This window comes from Quercus robur, chromosome 2 (genome assembly GCF_932294415.1).
Source record: "Quercus robur chromosome 2, dhQueRobu3.1, whole genome shotgun sequence".
NCBI classification, from domain to species: Eukaryota; Viridiplantae; Streptophyta; class Magnoliopsida; order Fagales; family Fagaceae; genus Quercus; species Quercus robur.
Window position 1 is genome coordinate 51495089 of NC_065535.1, and position 20590 is coordinate 51515678.

The window sequence follows — 20590 nt, forward strand, 5'->3', positions numbered from 1 at the left end:
AGTGATTTACCTTTGTGATCTTAGCATCCCCTTCACATAAAAGTTATAAAATTTGGAGTTGTTTGATACGTATGTTTAAATGACAGTTTTTAATTTTTTTAGAAATACATATAGATAAAAAAATGTATGAAAATTTATGTAATGTTTTTTAAAAATTGAAAACATATATTTAAATTGATTTAGTGAAGAGACCCTTGGTTATCAAAAAGAGGGAGACAAGCGTGGCTCAATTTCACATTTTGAGGCCCACTCTAAACCCTAAAACCAATTGGCGCCCTCCAACCAATACTCTCAAAAATTTCCAAATCCCGGGAATTCACTTCCCCCCGCTAGATCTTCAATTCATTTCCAATTCCATTCAATTGTGTTTAATTTCTCCCGCCACTCCAACAATAATAAAAACACAAAAAGAGGAGGGAAACGAAACGAAATTCAAAAAACATCGTCAAAACTCAAAACCACACTGAGCTCTTATTTTATAGAAAAAAAGAAGAAGAAGATAGAAAAGACAATCCAAACTCAGAAACACATTACTTATCAATAAATATCATCTCTGTTTTCTCTGTGTTTTTTGAAATCACTGAAAACATTTTACTCAAAGTGAAAAAAGAGGAAAGAAGAAAATATGGCCGTTGCTTCTGAAAGCAAAGTAGTCTCTGCAAGGAAGAGGAGGCATGTAGTAGAAGTAGTTGAGAATGAAAATGAAAACGAAGTAGTCGACGCCAGTGAGATTTCCAAAGCGAAGCGGACTTCGTGCCCCGGAGTTCGCGTTAAAGGGAATCGGATCTACGATTCCGAGAACGGGAAGACCTGTCACCAGGTTTTTTTTCCTTCTTTTTTTTTTTTACTGTTTGGTTCACGAGAAAATGTGGGAAAGTGAGAGAAAGTATACTTTTAAGTTTAAATTCTGAAACTCATTGGCGGGTTTTTTTTTTATTTGCTATTGAATTTTTATTTGCCTTTTATTCTAATATATAAATTTTAACCTGAAAAATGTGTGAAAATGATTGCGTGTGTTTGTTTGGATTTCGGATTCTTGCTTCTGTATTGTTTGGTTGAAGGGAAAATGTGGTAAAAAAGAAAGCATAGTTCTGAATCATATTAGCTCTCATACACACAATTCAAAGGGGAGAAAACGTGTTATTGAACTAAGCCTTGTTGATTTGCGAAGCTTATTGGCCTCAATTTCCCTATTGTAATTTGGGAACTTATTTTTGTCTTGAAAGTAAGTAAAATTTCTGATTCGTAGTTTGGTATTGTTTGGAAAAAGTGCGTAGGATTTGGAACCAATAGATTTACTTGGCCTTGTAAGTTGTAACATTGACTTGGTAATTGTATGGGACATAATTGCACTGGGAACTTCAAATTTCTGTTTTGGCTCTGTTTGGTTGGCAAGAAAAATGTGGGAAACTAATGGAAAGTGAAGTTCTGAATCTTGGGTTTTTTTTTTTTTTTTTTTTTTTTTTTTTTTTTTTTATAAAAAATTTCCCTTTGTTTGTGATGTAAGGGAAAGAAATCATAATTGCTGAATTTTCCATTTTTGTTAAGAATGTTAAGATATATATATATATATATATATATATATATATATTCATTAATGATAAAATGATTTTTTTTTCCCCATTTATTATAAAGATCAAGTTGATATTTTCTTGTAAGTTTAAATATTTGATTAAATTTGTAGTTTTGTACATTCGTATTTTACTTGATTTGACTGACTGATCTAATCTAGTTTAAAACCATGTTCATAATAAATTTTTGTTTAAGTATTAAATGCATGGCAACATTTACATCATTAATTGCTGAATTTTCCCTTTTTGTTATGTTTGGTAGGTGAGAAAATGTGGGAAAGTGAAAGAAAATAAAAATTCCTGAACCTTTGTTTGGTAGTGTTTGGAAAAAGTCCTAGTTTGGGACTAAGACAATTTGTTGGTTATTAAATTTATTTCCTTGTAAAGGAACCACAATGCAAAGCCTAGGTTTCTGAATTTTATCTGTGGTCAGTTTTCAATAATCATTTATCTATGCTAATGACAATTTAAGTTGTTGAATTGTTTGGGGTCAATTTTACTGATTATTTTTTATGTTTTGGGTATAATGTTGAAGTGTCGTCAAAAAACAAGGGACTTTGCAGCGCCATGTAAGAACATGAACTTGAACAAGCTTTGTACCATAAATTTCTGTCACAAATGCCTTCTGAACAGGTTAGATTTTGTAATTAACTTCTGCTAAAATTTGATTTTGTGTTATAATTCATGCTGGGGTTTTTGTGTATGCCTTTGGTCAATCCATTTGGGTTCATGTTACTTAGATATGGAGAGAAAGCAGAAGATGTGGCAATGTTGGGTGACTGGAAATGTCCCAAGTGCAGAGGAATTTGCAATTGCAGTGTCTGCATGTAAGTGTTCCATGATATGTGCTCATAGGTTATTATATTTTGTTATTGTTAGTATTTAGTTAATTCTGATAGACATTTGTTTTTCTAGGAAGAGAAGAGGTCACAAACCCACTGGTCAGCTAGTCATAACAGCCAGGAAAACGGGATATTCATCTGTTTCAGAGATGCTGAATAACAAAGATTCTGACAATTTGGTTCATCAGAAGGTTGTTGAAAACATTGGTGTTTCACCAAAAAAGCCTGTTGCTTCAAACAAGGTTTCTTAGTGTTTTTCTTTGTGCCTTGCAGCAGCATTTTAGTTTTTGGTGTGTTTATCTGATGAGGTTTGTTTTCCTCTGCAGGAACCTGAAGCCATTTCACCAAAGATACAGGGTAAGGAAAATTCTTTTGATGCAAAGACTGATGCTAACTTGAATTCTCAGATATCAACACCAAACACTGTTGAAAAGAAGTCAAAGAAAACAAAGCGGGAGGAATTGAAGGAAATATCTAATGGCAGCATTAATGATGATGCTCACCCAAAGAAAATTAGCCCAAAAAAGCCAAAAGTTTCGGAGGTCTCTAAAAAAGAAGCTAAAACAAATGGAAAGGACAATGGTGTCATCTCTAAGAAAAATAATTCCAAGATACGTGTTTCAAAGGATAAAAAAGAAGAGAAGGATGGTAGAACTCAGAAAGATGGAGGAGCTTCAAGTGCTGTGGGGAATGAGAATGCCAGGGTTAATCCCAAGAAAGCCCCTGTGTCATGTGAAGTTGATAATTGTACCATAATTCTTGAGAACAAAGAATATGAAGTCGATATTCCTTTGCCTCAAGGTGCCAGCTTAATGACTGTAGCTGACATTGATTTACCTCCAGAAGATGTTGGACATGCATTGCAATTTTTAGAATTTTGTGCTTCTTTTGGAAAGGTAAGTTAAACTTGTCTTTTTTAAAACATTAGACTGAAATGCAAATCCTTGAATCTTATAAAATAATGTGGTATCTTTGCTTGTGAATGTGGGACCATTATTAATTGTGAGCACTTGAAAAATTTAGCATTGATTATTAGTAATTGTAAGTTATGCACGCACTTGAAAAATTTAGCGTAGATTGTTAGTGATTGTAAGTTATGAACATCCTTCCAAATTTGAGTCATCCTGTTGTTCATGGTTATTACAAATTTCCATCTTAATGTCAATTTATTTAATGGGATATGTTCAGGTGCAAAGATATCCTAATAAGATTCCTCTTCTACCTGCTTCCACACCCTAAAATGAATGTCTCTGGTAGGTTGGAGTTTGATTTCTTTGTATTGTTTGTCCAATCTTACAAGCACATGTTTTAATGCTTCTGTTTTGAACATATGGTTTCACTCTTCACATTGTTTTTAGGGTGGGTGAGGTGTTCTTTGAGTAACTCATTTGCAACCAAAAAAAAAAAAAAATCTTATATTACACTTTCTCTGCTTTTTTGTTAATAGGTTATTGATGTGAGAAAAGGACAAGCTGAATCTTTACTTCGGGAATTAAGATATGGACGACGTGGAAGGCGATCACAATATTCAATGAATGTTCAATTTCATATCCAGCTCTTATCTTTGATACAAAAAGATGTGGGAGAAGAGTATGAATTTTGCTCTATTATGTATAAAGCTTTTTCTTTCCCCTTTAAGCAATTTTGAGGAATTAGTTGATTATTGATGAGGGTTTTCTGTTTAGGCCTCTTTTATCAAGTCCAACGAATGGAAGAGAGTCATGGTGCCAAGCTCTAGGGAAATTCATCTCTGAATCGCCATCTGTATTGAATGAGTTGCTCTCAGATAGTTTCAATGGAGGTGCTGATGAATATGACAAGCTAGATTTCTCTATGAAACTTAGAATCTTAAATTTTCTTTGTGATGAGGCTCTAGGCACTGTGTAAGCAAAATTTATTTAATGGAAAATTATATTTTTAATCACTTTTTTCAATATTTTTAGAGTATAACTTATTATTTATTTAATTTAATACTAGAAAATTGAGGAGTTGGATTGATGATCAAAATTCAAAAGTTGTTGGAAAAGGGAAGGAAGCAAAAGAAAAGCTTCTTGCAGCAAAGGATAAGGTAAGAAAATTGATAAGGCAATGCGTCTTTTAGAGCTACAAATTATGTTCTCTAGGTCATTTCTAATTTGAAACTGATATTTTTATGTAGGAGAAACATCTAAAGAAGAAGTTGCAGGATGAGGTGGCCAAAGCAATTATAGCAAAAAGTGGTGCTCTTTCAATTGCAGAGCATGATGCTATTGTTTCACAAATAAAAAGTGAGGCAGCTCAGGCTCATGCTGAGAGGCTTGATGCAATGGGCATGGTATCTAAGAGTAAGTTGTTTTAAAATTTTTGAGCTTAATATTAAGCTCTGCTAGATACTTTTTCTTCTTTTTCTCCCCCCCAGTTTCTAAATACAAATATTAGCAGGGAGTCATTTTACCTATGGAGATTCAATGCTTTAAAATCTAGAGATGGTACTTTTCAATGTATATCCACAGGTTTGCTGTGTTGAAAATGTGCATCTTTCTAATAGTTTGTTAGTTGAGAATCTAATTGTTTAATTTAAATTTTGGTACTAAAATAATTTTTGACAGTTTTCAAGTCAATAAATATAAAGAAAAGAAAAGACAAGTGAATGGCTAATACAAAATTTTCTTTGGCATGAGATATTTGAAAAGTAGGCATGAATTTTGATGTTTTTCCTCGAGAAAAGTAGAGGCAGAGTACTAAAGATTAGGAAATCATTTTTTGAACCTCCAGTTTAAGGAAGTTGCTGGCAGTATAGTTTATGGCCATATAATGTACTTGTATGAAACATGAAGCCAACACACAAGTGGACTCAGAAAATTTAACCTGAAATCTATCTATCTTATTTTCAATTATGTTGGTTTGGATATTGCTTTAGTAATTATTGAGTTGTGTGGACCTCTTTCTTATATATTTGTGTGTATATGTATATTCTAGGCAAGCAAAAATCTGATGCTATTAGAACAGAGGCTATCTTTTTGGATGTTGATGGTCGTGCATTTTGGAAATTGAAAGGCTATACTGGTGAAGATGTTATTTTACTTCAAGGTTTGTTTTGATTTCAAAAGTTTTAATATAATTTATAGAGGATCCAATTAAAAAAATATGTATATTCACAACAAAATTGGGGGTGTTTATTATTGAAGAACTATGTCAAAACCCAAACATATATGGACAGAGAAAATCAGAACCATCTGAGACTATGTACTATGACATTGATGTACAGACTATTATATGACCTTGCAATTGGCAATGATAATTATACAATGCACATTATCTAAGAATTATCATGTTTCGTTGTTCAGATATGGGGACCTGGGATGCAGTTGCATCTGATGAAAAATGGTTTGTGTATGGTGCTGAACAGAAACAAGCAATTGAGAAATACATTTCTTTCTCAAGGTGTGCATTTTTCATTTCTAGTACCAATGAATTGTTTCAATGGTTGAACCTTTTGTTTTATCAAAACTCTATTTGAGGATTTCAGTTCATTCTATCTCTATCACCTGAATTCAGAAGGTATTTATGAATCAAATTCATCAACAAAAGGAAGGAATTAGTAACTGGAAATCCTGCAACATAACTCTTTAGTTGAAACAACAATTCATTTTTAGCTTAACAAAAATTAATTCATTTTGATCAAAGCGCTTTACTCACCTTTTGTTTTAGCAGGTGTCACCTTTCATTTCACAATTCATCAACTATATGCAGCTGTGAAACTCTTATTCATTAAGTCTCAACTGTAGGAAGCTTTTAGAGAATTGGTAGCATATTGAAGTGGCTAATAAGATTTGTGGATAGGGTTTTCCAAAATGCTTTTATGTTTGGTGATGATTTCAAACAACCCTTAGGCTTCGCAACCCTGTTTTAGGTGGTGAAGCCTAGGCTGTCTGCATCAATTTGCCAAGAACAACTAATCCCTATCACAACTCGAACTACACAAATAAAAACTTAAAGTATAAAATTATCCAATGAAAATCCAAAATAAAATATTGAAATAATTTCTGGCTATGCTCTTGCATCAAGAAAGTTTGAGACCTGGACTGCACTATGGTGTGTTCCTTGTATTCTCTATATTAGTCAATAGCAGATCAGGCCAGATGTCTAGGATGTCCTTTTAGGTTCTAAAAAATTAGCTTATTCCAAGAAGTCCAAATTACCCACGCTACCAGCAGGAATTTCTCTAGCATTTCATCATCTTTTTTAATCATAATCAGCCAAACTAGTCTGGAGAACCTTTTTCATCTTTTTACTAGCACTCTTTGATCTATATCTTTAATGCACTTGACTCAATTTAAGTAATTCGCTTTCATTTCCCTTGTTATAACAAATTTATAAATATTAGTTTTTTTTTCCTTGCTATCTAATTCATCGTAAGTCTTAAATCTAGCCTCTTGATAACCATATTTATTTCCCTATTCACTATTTTATAATTTCTTAAGTGGTTTTGTCTTTACATCTGGGTAGGCTTTTATAACTTTATTTAATCTAGCTGTTGATTGAACCTCCTTATTCCACCATTAAGTCTTCCTAGTTAATTGTTCACATCTTTTAGATTCTCCCAAAATTTCCTATCCACTCTTTTAAAATAAAACTAATTATTTCATTTTAATCTTATCAACATTTTCGTTTATCTTTAGACATAACTTGTCTTTCTCCCTTCAAACTCATCTCTTAATTCTTGGGTTTCTTTGTTTTATATCTCTTCTTTTCCACCTTCTAATACAAATTACTAGTGTCACCAACCTATGTCGATGGTTATGTTCTCTCTTGGTATTTACCTTATATTATTTTTTTATTGTTATTATTATTTTTTATATTTACTATTAAAAATTTTAGGTAATACTAAAATTTATTTGATTACTGTTTGTCTCACTTTTGAATATAATTAAGTGTGAATTTATTTTCTTGAACCAAGTGTTCATTACTATCAAATTTTTATGTTGTTGCAAGTCTAGAATAGCATCTCTTAATTCATTCCTTATTGCATACCCTTGGCCTTCATGAGCTCTTTCAAAACTTTCACTCTTTTCCAACATGACCAATTTAGGTCTCCTTCAATCAAAATCTTTTTCCTGTATGTTACCCCTTGAATCAATGTATCTACGTCTTCCCAAAAATCTTGTTTAATGCATTCTTCCAACCCTATTTTAGGAGTGTATGTACTATGTTAACTGTTTCTTCTACTAAAACGAGATTTATTATCAAAATTCTATCAACTGTCCAAATATCAAATTCCTTTTTTAAGACTTTTATTTATGATTATCTCTACCCTATTTTCATCTTTGTATTTTTTTGTTCGCTATAATGTGTATCAAGTATATTTGGTTTCTCTAGTTTTGTCATTTACTCACTTAGTGTCTTGGTAGATTTTGTTTACTCTCCTCCTAATTATTGTATCCATTAATTCCAATAGTTTTCTTGTAGATCATATATTCTAGGTGCCCATATGAATTTCATCTTCCGAGAGTAACTTTACTTGCACTGGATCATAATAGTTTGAGAACTCTTGCTCATTTCTCATTACACCCAAAATTCCAATGCAGTGCATTGCTTATAAGGAATGCCTTAGCTAATCTTTGCTTACTTTTCATTGCATCCGGGTCTGATGCAATGAGTTGCAAAGCATGAATATTGCTTGTCAGAGGAAGAGTGCAAGATTGTAGGTTCTTTTTTGTTTACTGTACATAAAATATCTCCTGCAAAATTTACAGGAAGACAAGTTTTTTTATTTTAATTCCAAGAAAACATAATTACTGTTATTTTTTCTTACCATCATGCTAACGAATGGAATTTTAAGCCATAGGCTCACACCATATGTAGAAGAACTTAGATGGATGTGAAAAAGGCAACATATGATCCTCACTGCCCTTACCAATCATTTTATTGTGTTCAAGTAAAAGGTTTAAGGTATTTAGGCAAAACTAATTCTATTATGAAAACAGGAGTAGACCCAGACATCTTGAGTTTGATCCCTATTAAGAGTTTTCTTGGATTACTTGATACATGGTTAGGATGGGTGGGATTGTATACCCATGGTTTACTCTTTAGTAGTGGGTCCAAGGGCCTTGCCTTGGTGAGGTTCCCTGTCAAAAAAAAAAAAAACTATTATGAAAATGGGTTTGAGACTGGTTTATGTGATAGAGCTTGGTACATAAGCAGATCATAAAATGAAACTATGGATTTGGATATTTGGATCTAAAATCATTGGGATCAATCAATTACAGTCAATGTCTTTTATGCAATGGCTTACCTACCTATCTGCATCAGGGTTATTTTTTATTTTATAAAGAGGGTAAATTCTAGCTGAAATGTTGTGCTGGAGCTTTTGAATTCCTCTGTCATAGTATGAAAGGGTCATTACATAGCGTTGGTCCTACTTAAGTGGTTTCTAGGTCCTAGTATCAATTACAAGTTTAATAAAAGTATCTACTGTTGATGTTTGTGTGGGTCTACGGGTTTGTAATTATAAAAAAACAGATCGAAAGTACCTTTTTGTATGAAGCAAAAGTATCTACATGCATCTTTTTTTTTTTTTTTTTTTCCTTTCTTTATTTGTGATTTATGGTACTGTTCTTGTTTGGTTATTTATGTGTTTCGTCATTTTAATGTCTCTTGTGCCTTGCTTGCAGGGTCAAAAGGGAAAGGAATCAAAATGTTGCTCACACTGTTCCAAGGGGAAGTAATGTAGCAAACATCTAATCTTGGATATTTTGCAAACACATTACCATTAGAATTGAGGTAACATGACATAAACCTTCTCACTGTTGTGATGTTATACTTTAGGTGCTTGGTTGCAAGAAGGTTTTGTTAAATTATGATATAAAGGTTCAAAGTTAAATTTGATTGGTTTGATGCAAGCAAGGCCTTTTGAGTTACAGAACTTACATGATGGTGGACCTTGTATAAATGGGTTGGAAAACCCTATGCTGAATATGGCCCTTAGAGAATAGGACAAGTAATAACACTCTTCAAGTTATATATTTCAATCAAATTTTAAGAATTCCTTTTTATTGGGTCTTGATTCTTGAAGCCAATTGGATGCCTACGTTTTTTACAGCCTGAGAATTTGGATCATCCAAATGTGAGCTTCAGTGTATTTTTATTGCCAGCCAGACTGCCAGAGCCAGCTTTTTAGTTCCAAGTTTGAGAAAATATGTAGCATTAAGGAAAATGAATTAGAACTATAAATTGGCTTCTGTTTGTTCTAGAGTTTTTCTAGGACATGTTAACAGGGAATGCTTTAGTACCTACAGTACCTTTTATATCTCTGAACACTAACCATTTTTTCTCCTTTTCTATAGAGCAGGTAGCAAAGAAGAAAGTGCGGGATTTGATTTCTACTGTACTTTGAATGAATTCTTTTGCTTTCATTTTTTGAAGACGTGTAAATGTAAAGGGAAGGGGATTACGTTAATATTAAGTTGCAGGGTTTAGAGGATGATTTGCTAACATGTGTTACATCTGGTTGTACTGTATTCCAATGTATCTACTAGTAAAAACTAGATTTCTTTTTTTATTTGTATGACAATAGTGCTTTCTACTGAAGTACTGATTGTCCTAAACTATTTCTAGAAATCTGATGTATCGTCAATATTGAAGTTGGTTTGATAAATCTTTTGTCAAACAAGCAAATTATTGCATGTTAATAGAAGTTTTCTTTGGGGGTTTAGTTGTAAAGGCATCTTTGTGATTCTTTATGTAATTTCTCCTCTTCCCTTTAACTACTTATAAAAAAAATTTCTTTGGCCTTTTTTGTGTGGAGAATTTGAAAGTTACAATAGAGGAGGGCCGAAGGAGAGATTTGAACCTTGGATTTAGGAGGTATTAGTTGAGTTATAAGAAATTTGGCAATTTTGTAATATTTTTACAACAAATTTGAAATGGTAGGTTGTTATGGGTGGGCAAAAAAGTAATTTAAATTGTAGATTTAAATTAAAACTAATAATGATTTAACACTTATGATTTGTTGTGAAAATATTGTAAAATGTTGTAAATAGAGTACTTTTTTTTTTCCTTTAATATTAAGTTTCAAATTAACAAATGGTTGGTAATGTTATTGTTAATGCTTGTTTGTTAAAAATTTAAAGCTAGTAAAATTTAAAAGCAAGTCTTAAAATTTTTTATTTAATTATTATTATATCTTTTTTTATTTTTAGAAATAATTTAAAAACTAGATCTAAAATATCTTTAAATTGAGCTATTTAAAAATATTTGGTAACAACTTGGTTATATCATTTTGCCAATTCTTTTCGTTTGAAATTTTATTTTGAAGTATTTGAAGAAAAAAAAAAGTAATTAAGAATTTTATTCTTCACATACTAAGTTTTTATTATTTTTTTTTAATTAAATATTTTAAAAAGGATTTACACCAAAGCGGGTATGAAAGTTGTGTCAAAATCTTTAGCAATTTAACTATACCATGGACGTCTTTAAGAGAAAGTTTTACATATATACACTTAGATTAGGCTAGAGTAGAATATCTATTTTGTATCCATAAAAAAATAATAATAATAAAAAATCTTCATGACTTGTTACTAAATGAAAGTATAAATTTTGTCATATTATGAATAATTAGAAGATTAATATTTGTTTTCCTAAAAAAAAAAAAAGAAAAAAAAGAAAGAAGATTAATATTTGTTTAAATGTTAACAAAAATGACAAATGAAAACACTCACCTGGCTAGAATTATAGGAATTCTACAGCAAAGCAACTTTAATACTGATTGGTTTGTAAAACATGGGTTAGATTTTATTTTAATCTCATATATCTAACAAGTAAGGAAGTGTACCCTCTCTTTAATAACAGAGTAATGGGCTTAGTTAGGAAGTGTCTCCCTCCATATTTTTGAAAATTATAAAATTTATTAAAAATAGAATATGATTTAAATCTTTCCCTCTAGTAAGGATTAAGGATATTAAAATGGTGGAGAAAATATGAGGACACGTCACCAGAAATTTGGCGGTTGAGAGAAGCGCAAACTGATTTTACTGTAGTCCTCAAAAACTGTATCCATCCTCTTCTTCTTCTTAAAAAAGAAACACTGTTTCTCTCTGTGAGTCTGAGACACAGTTATAGACAAAGATGAAAGCAATATCAGCTTTAGCTAGAGGAGGAGGAGACACTGTCCTCTGCTCTCACAACCACCACTTCACTCTCTGCAACCGCCTCTCTTTCTCACCACCTATTCCTAATCCTACACCCAACCTCACACGATCCAGACCTCCCATCATCATCACTTTCTTCAAACCCATTCCTCCCAAAACGCACCGTTTCGTCCTCAAAGCCAAAGCCGCCGAGTCAACTCAGCCTGCCTCGCTCTCCTCCTCCACCACTTCCGCCGATAAAACCATCGTCTCCGACGAGGAATTCTCCCTCGCTAAGGTACCTTTCCCACCTGCCCCCCTTTTTTCCATTTTATTTTTCGCGCTTATTTAGAAATTTTGATAATATTGTATATTCTAATACAATCATTACTTTATATGAAATTATAGTAATTTCTTTATAATCTTGGAAAATTAAGAAAGTTGTGTTTTTTTTTTTTTTTTTTTTTTTTGCAGGTTTCATTTGGTGTTATTGGCCTAGGTGTTGGGGTTTCACTCTTGTCGTGAGTATTTAATCTCAACTAAATGCTCCTTTTTTTATTATATAATATTATATATATATATATATTTATATATATTAATCTAATTAAAAGTTATTGGGTGCTGTAACATTAATAAATAGTTACACGAGATATATAACTTGTCTCTGTCCTTATATATACAAAACTTTCTGGTATATATTGGATTGCTCTAATTTTATATATTGGTTGGTTGGGAATCTATAGGTATGGTTTTGGGGCCTATTTTAATATCCTCCCAGGATCTGAATGGTCAGCAATAATGCTAACATATGGCTTCCCTCTCGCAATCATTGGAATGGCTCTCAAGGTAAATACTTTTGTGTGTAAATGGGGATTTTTATGATTGGCATTTGTCATTGCTTACTCTAACGTTTCAAATAATGTTGTAAGACTTAATGTGGCGCATCAGTTGCGTTCTTTTATTTCAGTTTGTATTAGCATTGAACTGTCGACCTACCACTAAGGCTTAAGTCATTGTTGTATTAGCATTGAACTGAAGTGATGATTTGGTCATGTATTTCCATGTCTTGGTGATATTGTCTTGTGTTCTCTATCGTTGTGTTGTCTACATGTGTTAAGTCCAGCCCATTATAGGAGAAGTTTAGAGATTTCTTTATTGGTTTTGGAATCACACATCAGCTAGAAGAATAAAAATGAGATACACTAATCCTATTAAAAGTGACTGTTCCGCATTGAAAAGAAAATAAGTAAGGAGGTGTGACAGTCCCTATAAATAGAGTGGTGGTGTAGATTTGTTGTGTGTGTGAGAGAGAGTTAGAAGCGGAGCTTTGTCTTGAGAAAGAGTTAAAGGCTAATCTTTGTCTTGTGAAAGAGTAAAGAATAAGCTTTCTCTAGTGTGTTAGCATGAGGGAATTTTTTGGGTGTTTTGGGATTTAGAATTAGTTTTTTTGGGAGAGTTAGTGAGACTTTGTGAGCGAGGTTGTAATCCATATTGTTGATTGTGGATTTAGGCATAGACTTTGCCTAACTACGCTAATTGTTGTCTGTTGTGGTGCTTGCTATTTTACTTTTTTGCTTGTTTTTTACAATGTGAATTGAAACATATTTAGGTCTGACTTTAGTGTATTTTAATGTAGGGGATTGATTTAATTTTACTTCTTGGTGTACTTCCCGTAAAATCAAAATGCCACTTTGGATTCCTAAATTTTTGTTGAAATTTTCATTCAAATGAATTAACATTTATAGGAGATGCTAAAATTGGTTGTAGATTGGCGTGTGAAGGGAAAACAAAAAGGAAGAAGAACCTGCTGCCGTTGAAGCAGTGTTGGTAAAAGCACATGAAAGCCCCAGTGCTTTTTGCCTCTAAAGCGAGTGCAGTTTTGGGAGCTTTTCCATTAAGCTGAAAGCGTGCTTTAAGATTTTTTAAAATGAACCAAATATGAATTATACATCTGATCTTAATACTATTGAAATGAAGTAATGATTTCGTATATGAAAGTCAATTTCATGTATGCTACCATACACTTAAGCCCACCCACCTCCACCTTTACACATATTCCCTTGAATTTTCTGTTTGGTACCAAAACTGCTACGTTTTGAAACTCCTAGTTCATTCATGAAAAAAAAGAAAGTACGATTTAATTCATTTGTGATAATTGTTTAGTTACTTTAGTAGTTGATGTTGAACATATAATGAACTGTGCGCTTAGACTTATATTGATTAATACTCATTACATGAATAAATGATTAAGAGAATGATATAAATTTTTATATTTCAACTTATATAATTATTTGATCATTTATTGTTGTATTGCTCATTAATAATTATTTTCAAATTTATTACATTATATTTTTAAAAATGTGTGACTCACTTCAATCAGGTGTTCACTTGCTCTTTGTGCCTAGGCTCTAGGAGGCCTTTGCACTTAAGTGCAACTTGCGCTTTTATCAACACTGTGTTGAAGTTATTTAACTACTTACTTATGTTGCATATTCTAATGTTCCCACTTGAATTTACCTTCATTGTATGGTTTACACTTCATATCTCCCAAAGAAAAATGAATAGGAAAACTTCTTGTGGTTATGTTGGAATTTCTTTTTGGAATGACATTATGATCATGTCTTATTTGTTAAAATTTCTACAATGTCTTTCTTTTGCATCATAAAATAGCCTTTTGACCATTTTGCAGTATGCGGAACTCAAACCAGTGCCATGCTTGACTTATTCGGAAGCTCAAAAGTTGAGAGAAACATGTGCCACTCCAATTCTTAAACAGGTACTTTAAATTGATCAACTCACTTCTTAGCTTATGCAGAATCTTAGCAAATAGTGGTCCTCAAAATATTCTTTCATAGTTGGTAACTGTTATTTTAGTTTAGAATCGAATAATGTCATGAACATTTAAGATCAATTAAAAGCTTATCTTGCTGGTTCTTTTTGTATGTTGCATAACACCATTGTTTTGATTTTTTTTTTCTTGGGGATTGGGGAGGGGGGGGGGGGGGGTTTTGAAAGCTTCCTTTTTTTTATTTCTCTATTTAATTATGACCTCCACATGTTGTGCTAATGCTGACTTTGAAGGGATTGAAACAAGAATGGGAAGAAAGGGATCTTCATTACAATGTTTTACATATTAGGAGCTTAAAATATGTCATCATGGGAAGTACTCATTTTGAATACCCCAAAATCGACTTTGAGCACTCAATTTTAAATGAACAGCACCACTAAGTCTTATCCAATTTTGTTCAAGTCTCATAATTAAACATGTTTGATCATGTGCTGACTATTCACTGTCTGACTAGATGGAATGTATGTTCTGATCAGTTGTATTCTCATCTCAAAAGAGAATAGAAAAAACCATATTTTCATACAATATCTTAATTGAATTGGATGTAATGATTCTCTATCTAAATGTCTCAAAATCCAGCAACAATCTAATCTGTTCTATAGAGATTTGGACTAGAATTGACAAACAACTAATAACAATATTATTTTATATTAATGTCGAATAGAAATAAAAAAATGGGCCATAAATCTGATTGACTCTATCCAAATAATTTTATGTATGGCATGACTTTTTTTGTGTGCATATTTAATAGGTCAGGAATGATGTTATAAGATATCGCTATGGGGATGAACAGCATTTGGATGAAGCATTGAAACGGATTTTCCAATATGGTCAAGTATGTCATCCTACATTCTGTTATACTACATGATACATAATGTGTTTCTGAATAATTCTGTCAAGTTTACAACTATTCTTAAAAAAATTCTGATGCATAAAACTTCTTGCTCGAATGTCGACTGAATTGATAAACTACTGAGGCCATTTTTCTCTCCTGTAGTCCTGTGTTCTTCAAGCTTTAAATAATACATATATTACTCTTTGTTCTTGCCTGAACCTTAAAGAGAAAGCAAAAGAGTTTAATGTTGTTGTCAATCCTGCTTTTCACTGGCTTATCTTTGTAAAATGAGACTACAAAGTTTTAGATAAGATGAAAAACTTCATATAGTATGTTTCAGTAAGAAATGATAATAGGGAAAAATTATAGGAAAAGAATTATCTGGTTCTTCCTTTGATGAAGCGTTTGAATAGCTTTCTGCAAACATTGTGATTTGTATTGGCTTCTTTATAAATCAAAACTGTAAAAGCTCTTGGCACTTCAAATCAACTTTCCTACACATGATAGTGGAGGGAGAAAATAAGAATTCTGAGTAAGGATTTTAGCTACTCACAATTAAATGAGTCACATCTGAAGAAAAGAAACCATGACCAGAAACGGAGAACTGCCATTGTGAAAGAAAATCCAACAAATATTGAACAGTATTTGTAATCCATCTTCATACTGTGATTTTATTTTTTTTTATTATTTTTTTATAAGTGCTTCCTTTTGGTATAAACTAGTAGGTTGTCTGTGTAGGGAATTGACCCGAAATTTCCAAACTTGTGAGAAAACAAAGAATAGAGAAAACGCACTCCAAAAGAAAAAATAATTACACGTACAAGACAGTATTTACGTGGTTCGGCAATTTGCCTATGTCCACGGAATTGTAGGGATTTTACTATTATCAGGGAAAAATACAAAGTGCGGCAGTACAGTTTTTTCTCTCTCTAAAAAAAAACTACAACCCCAAACCCTAATCACCAAAGCTGCGTTTTCTACATCCTGCGCACAGGATTCACAATGGGCTACAAAACGGGCCAAAAACTACGGCTTGAGCCTGTCGGCCCAAGCCTCTGGTCCATGGACTAAGCTTAAAAAAATTTCTCATTAAAAACCACGCAACATTATTCAAGTCGGGTCAGGTCGTCAACTGGATCAAATACAACTAGGCTCCACAAAAGCCCAACAGTCTGTGCGATGCACAAATAATTTTGTAATATTTTATTTAAGACAATTTTGGAGAATGTTGTATATATATTATAAAGAAAAAGTAAACTAAATTAGAGTAAAGAAACATATCCATTTTGAGATATTAAAAGTTATTTTAATAACTTCACTACACATTTGTAGCCTTCTCAAGGTAAGATTAATAAAAAAAAAAAAAAATCATGAAACCAAAAATTAATGCAAAAGAGTAACAAAACTATGAAAATCAATTCATTTGTGTTTGTGTTCACCAATTGCATATCATGAAATAAAAGTATACCTAACTCTCTCATCGTCTTCCACACATCGATAATGCGACATTAAGACACGGTGTGAGAAAGTGTGTGTGTATGTATGTCTTATAGATGATTTAAAATCATGGTAGAATATGGCTTTACATTGCGCACCAAATACTCTCTCTACTTATATACCCAAAACAAAAATTATCCAATCAAATTACCCAAACATAAATCATATTTAAGCCCCTAGTTTAAAAAGAAAAAAAAAAAAAATTACCCATAGGAGTTTCAGCGGCTTGATGGTGGTGGCAGGCCAGTATGATGGAGGTAGCGGCCCCTTAGATTCCTCCTTCTCTCTCTTACAAATGCCTTGTCAATCTTAGGTCTTTTATTTTGATAATAGTGAAATAGTTCATTTCATTTAACAATCCATAACATTTTTGTCTCTCCATCTCTCCATAGGGCTTTATCTAATTAGTTATTACTATTAGTCCCTTTTTTTTTTTTCTTTTTGTTTTTAATACTAAAACGGTGGGTATGCTAAAAGACATGAATAAGAGAGACATGTGTGGTGTAAGCTTAGGCAATTGAGAGATTAATGAGATAATAGTAAAAATAAGTTAATGTGAACTTTTAGGTAACAGTAAAAAAATAAACTTAATAAAAAGAGGTAAAAAAAGACTAAATGCAAAATTAAAGCGCCACATGGCAGGACCTCATGCACTTCCGCATGAGGTCTCTGCTTTTATATGTGTGTATATATATATATATATATATATATAAAAGCAAAGACCTCATGCACTTGTGAAGTCCCTTGAGCTATATATATATAGATATTGATTGATTAGTTCTTTACATACTGTGAATTGTGAAGTTGAGCTATATCATTAGTCCCTTGAGAATATCGACATTTGCTACCATCTGTTGTACTAGATATAGGAGCAGCTGGGAGTTTCACAAATATGAGCAAGAAATGGGTGCATAATATATAGCATTCAGGTGGAATTGTAAGAAAGTCAAAGAATCATGGAACTAGTCCAGTGTCATATTACAACTGTAGTCCTTATAATGCTTGACAATAAGAAGTAATTGTATGGCATGTTTTTGCTCATTTTCTATCATGCTTCTGTGTTCTGGATCTATAAAATTTATTTAAGTAGTTGTATTTCTAATTATTGGAAGCACTATTGCCCAATCTAGTTTGGTTACTTTCATGGTTTTTGTATTGAAAATGTGAACAAGCTGCTTGAATGGATCTGGAGCCAAAAAAAAAAAAGTCTTTAGAAATATCAACATAATAAGAAATGTAACATTACCGTATATAATTTAAGATTGTTATAAGACCATATGAGTTTGTAGACACAGTTTTCAGTAAGCCTCAAGGTTCTCTCACACCAATGATTGGTTCAACCATTTGACCAATTAGTTGTTAAACCAGAAATTTGTAGTTTGACCACATCTGTCTTTGTAGTTTGTTTTGTGCATCATGGAAAATTAGTTCTTGGGCACTGGACCATTTTTTTTTTTTTTTTTTGTTTAAGAATTTTGCATTGATTTGTATTGTACTTGCCAGCTCTTTATAGCTCTATTGACTGGTGAGAATACTCATCATGGGTGAACTATTTTTCTTTTCTTACAAAATTTATTGAATTCTCTGTAGTTTTACATATAAAACATGTATGTGCACATATATATATTCATCTTGTTTGAGAAACTTTCTTTACGGATGAAAGAAATATACATCCTAGCGTACTGTATTGGTGCTTTTTAGGCATTATAATTTTATGCAAACGTGGATAAATATCTGAAGAGTAATTATTGGGGGGCCAAAATGAGATAGGATTTGTTGTGTAGCTGTTGCATTATATGTCCAGTCTTGAGGGGCCACTGCTATAGTGCTATGTCTTCAAATGTTGATTTGTAATCAGAATCTGGCTGCTGCTTTAATCATGTCGAACCTTGGGGGGCAGTGTCTACAAAGGCCCGTTGCCTATTGAAAAGCGCAACTTACTCTGCTGATGTGATTTGTTGCAACTTGCAACCTTTTGTTTTCTTTACCACCATTGTTTTTATTATATTGTTTCTTGTGCCTACTGAAAAGAACAACTTGTTCTTCTGATTTGAGTTGTTGCAAACTTTTGTTTCTTTACCATCGTTTTTTTTTATTAAATTGTTTCTTGTACTGGAGGGGAATCAAATTTTCAAAGAAGTGTGAGTGAGAAAAAAAACCATAACAGGAGCTTAACTTAAAAGGACATTTTTTTTGTGTGCTCGATGTGCTTCTGTACTTGTTGTAATTTATTTTATTTTCTTCTGGGAATGTAAAAATTGGTCAGGCTACGCATGCAAGGCTAGACATGGGTTGGTTCAAGTGTGTGGGTGTCATGGATTTTCTACTTGGTGTATACTCTTGCCCATATGCTTTAACATCAGTTTTGTCTTCTATACTTTGTAGGGTGGAGGAATACCACGGAGAAGTGCTCCTGTTTTACAATTGATTCGTGAAGAAGTACGTTTTTCTGACTTGATCTATCTTTTCTAAAGGATAACTGATGACTGTTCTGTCAAATCAATGTTGGTTGCTACTTCTTTTGTGATTAACTTTAATTTTTCTGTTTAGGAACCCGCATACTTCAATATGAGTTTTCTTATTGTGTGCAAAAGAAGCATATTTGACCATTTTGGTTGCCCATCTATATTTTGGCATCTTGCAAATATGTAGATACGTAGAACCTTCTATTGTCTGAGGTCATCCAATATGATATCTTTTGCAATATTTTACAAGTAGCCTGCCTAAATCCTAATACTTATATGATCACTTTTCCATTATTATACATATGTTGATACTTGAGACTGTTTACTGTTTGACAGAGACCTTATCTACCAAACTAGTACTTTTTAGATAGGCATTTCATTGTTGGAATTTGTATGTCATGAGCATAACCCACTTTCTGATACACTTGCTACCATGTCTTAGGTCACAGAAGATGGTAAATACTGTTTAGTCCTGGTGTTTGAGGCCAAAGCTCTTAAGTTGTCAGATTTTGAAAAAAGACAGGTAAAACAATGCTATACCCTTTCAGACTTTCTGTGTATGGTTCAAATATTTCATGAAGATCGTGTAATGACAAGGCTTTGGACCCTTAGTAGTTCTGTTTGTAATCCTTAGGGCTTAGATCAGTTGAATATCACTGCATGCTGATTTTGATCGCCAATCATGGGTGTAGGAAAAATTTGCTTCATTCTTTGGACCAGGGATCACGGCTGAAGTTGGTAATTATTTTATGTTCAAATGCTTTAAATTAAGTGAAAATCTCAAAAGCTTGAAAAGCACACACTGCATTACATAGCAAACCTTTTGAAGAATTCTTATATGCTTCTGTGTGCAGTAAAGAGTGAAGATAATCTATATGAAGTCCGACTTATTTCCAACACAAACCCCAATGCATCTCCTTAGTGAAGTCAGAAGTGTACGCTGGTTTTAATCTAATTCTGCTCTCTGGTTTGGCTTCATTCATTGCATGACATAAGTCTCTTGTAAAATTTTGTATAATAGTCAGATTGAATAACATTATCATAACAAAGATAAGATTTTGATAAGAGAAAAATATGTAAATGAATTTGGGAAGATGGATGACTTACAGTGCAAGTGGATATTGCCGTATTCGTTCTACTAATGCGAGCATTGTAAAAAATATATGTACACGTTTCACATGGGGTGCTATTGTTTCATAAAACTAAGATGTGTACAACTAGACTCATAAATTCCTAGTAAAAGATTTTTCCTCTCCCCTAACTCAAGTGAAAAAGGGGTGAAGTGATTTGGATTTGTCTTTTGGATGAATCTAGTGTAGCCAAGGGAAAGGGGTTGCCAAAGGAAATAAGGAAAGAGGTAAAAGGACATGGAATTGTATCTATTAGTGTCGGTGGGATCATTTCCCTGAGTAATAACAAGATCCG

The 20590-nt window shown here is 32.6% G+C and overlaps 2 protein-coding genes across 6 annotated transcripts; both read left to right on the forward strand.

The window, feature by feature from the left end:
* Window positions 1-273: 273 nt before the first annotated feature.
* On the forward strand, window positions 274-10114 carry LOC126713923 (uncharacterized). 3 transcript variants are annotated; one of them, XM_050413881.1, is made up of 13 exons: window positions 274-820; window positions 2107-2204; window positions 2312-2398; window positions 2487-2655; window positions 2740-3309; window positions 3861-4003; window positions 4099-4296; window positions 4391-4481; window positions 4572-4737; window positions 5372-5482; window positions 5740-5836; window positions 9067-9175; window positions 9744-10114. In XM_050413881.1, exons 1-12 carry the CDS (start codon window positions 626-628, stop codon window positions 9134-9136), a joined length of 1995 nt encoding a protein of 664 aa, XP_050269838.1. In that variant the 5' UTR covers window positions 274-625; the 3' UTR covers window positions 9137-9175; window positions 9744-10114. The 3 variants fall into 3 exon arrangements, with proteins under 3 accessions (XP_050269838.1, XP_050269837.1, XP_050269839.1); XM_050413880.1 differs by having other exon boundaries at window positions 275-820; window positions 9739-10114; XM_050413882.1 differs by having other exon boundaries at window positions 275-820; window positions 2487-2604; window positions 9739-10114.
* A 1290-nt stretch (window positions 10115-11404) lies between these two features.
* On the forward strand, window positions 11405-20342 carry LOC126713926 (uncharacterized). 3 transcript variants are annotated; one of them, XR_007651491.1, is made up of 9 exons: window positions 11406-11818; window positions 11995-12041; window positions 12264-12366; window positions 14210-14296; window positions 15120-15203; window positions 19086-19139; window positions 19608-19688; window positions 19800-19903; window positions 20020-20133. XR_007651491.1 is itself a non-coding variant. In XM_050413884.1 (9 exons), exons 1-9 carry the CDS (start codon window positions 11519-11521, stop codon window positions 20085-20087), a joined length of 870 nt encoding a protein of 289 aa, XP_050269841.1. In that variant the 5' UTR covers window positions 11413-11518; the 3' UTR covers window positions 20088-20342. The 3 variants fall into 3 exon arrangements, 2 of the variants coding, with proteins under 2 accessions (XP_050269842.1, XP_050269841.1); XM_050413884.1 differs by having other exon boundaries at window positions 11413-11818; window positions 19858-19903; window positions 20020-20342; XM_050413885.1 differs by lacking the exon at window positions 15120-15203 and having other exon boundaries at window positions 11405-11818; window positions 19858-19903; window positions 20020-20342.
* Window positions 20343-20590: the final 248 nt, after the last annotated feature.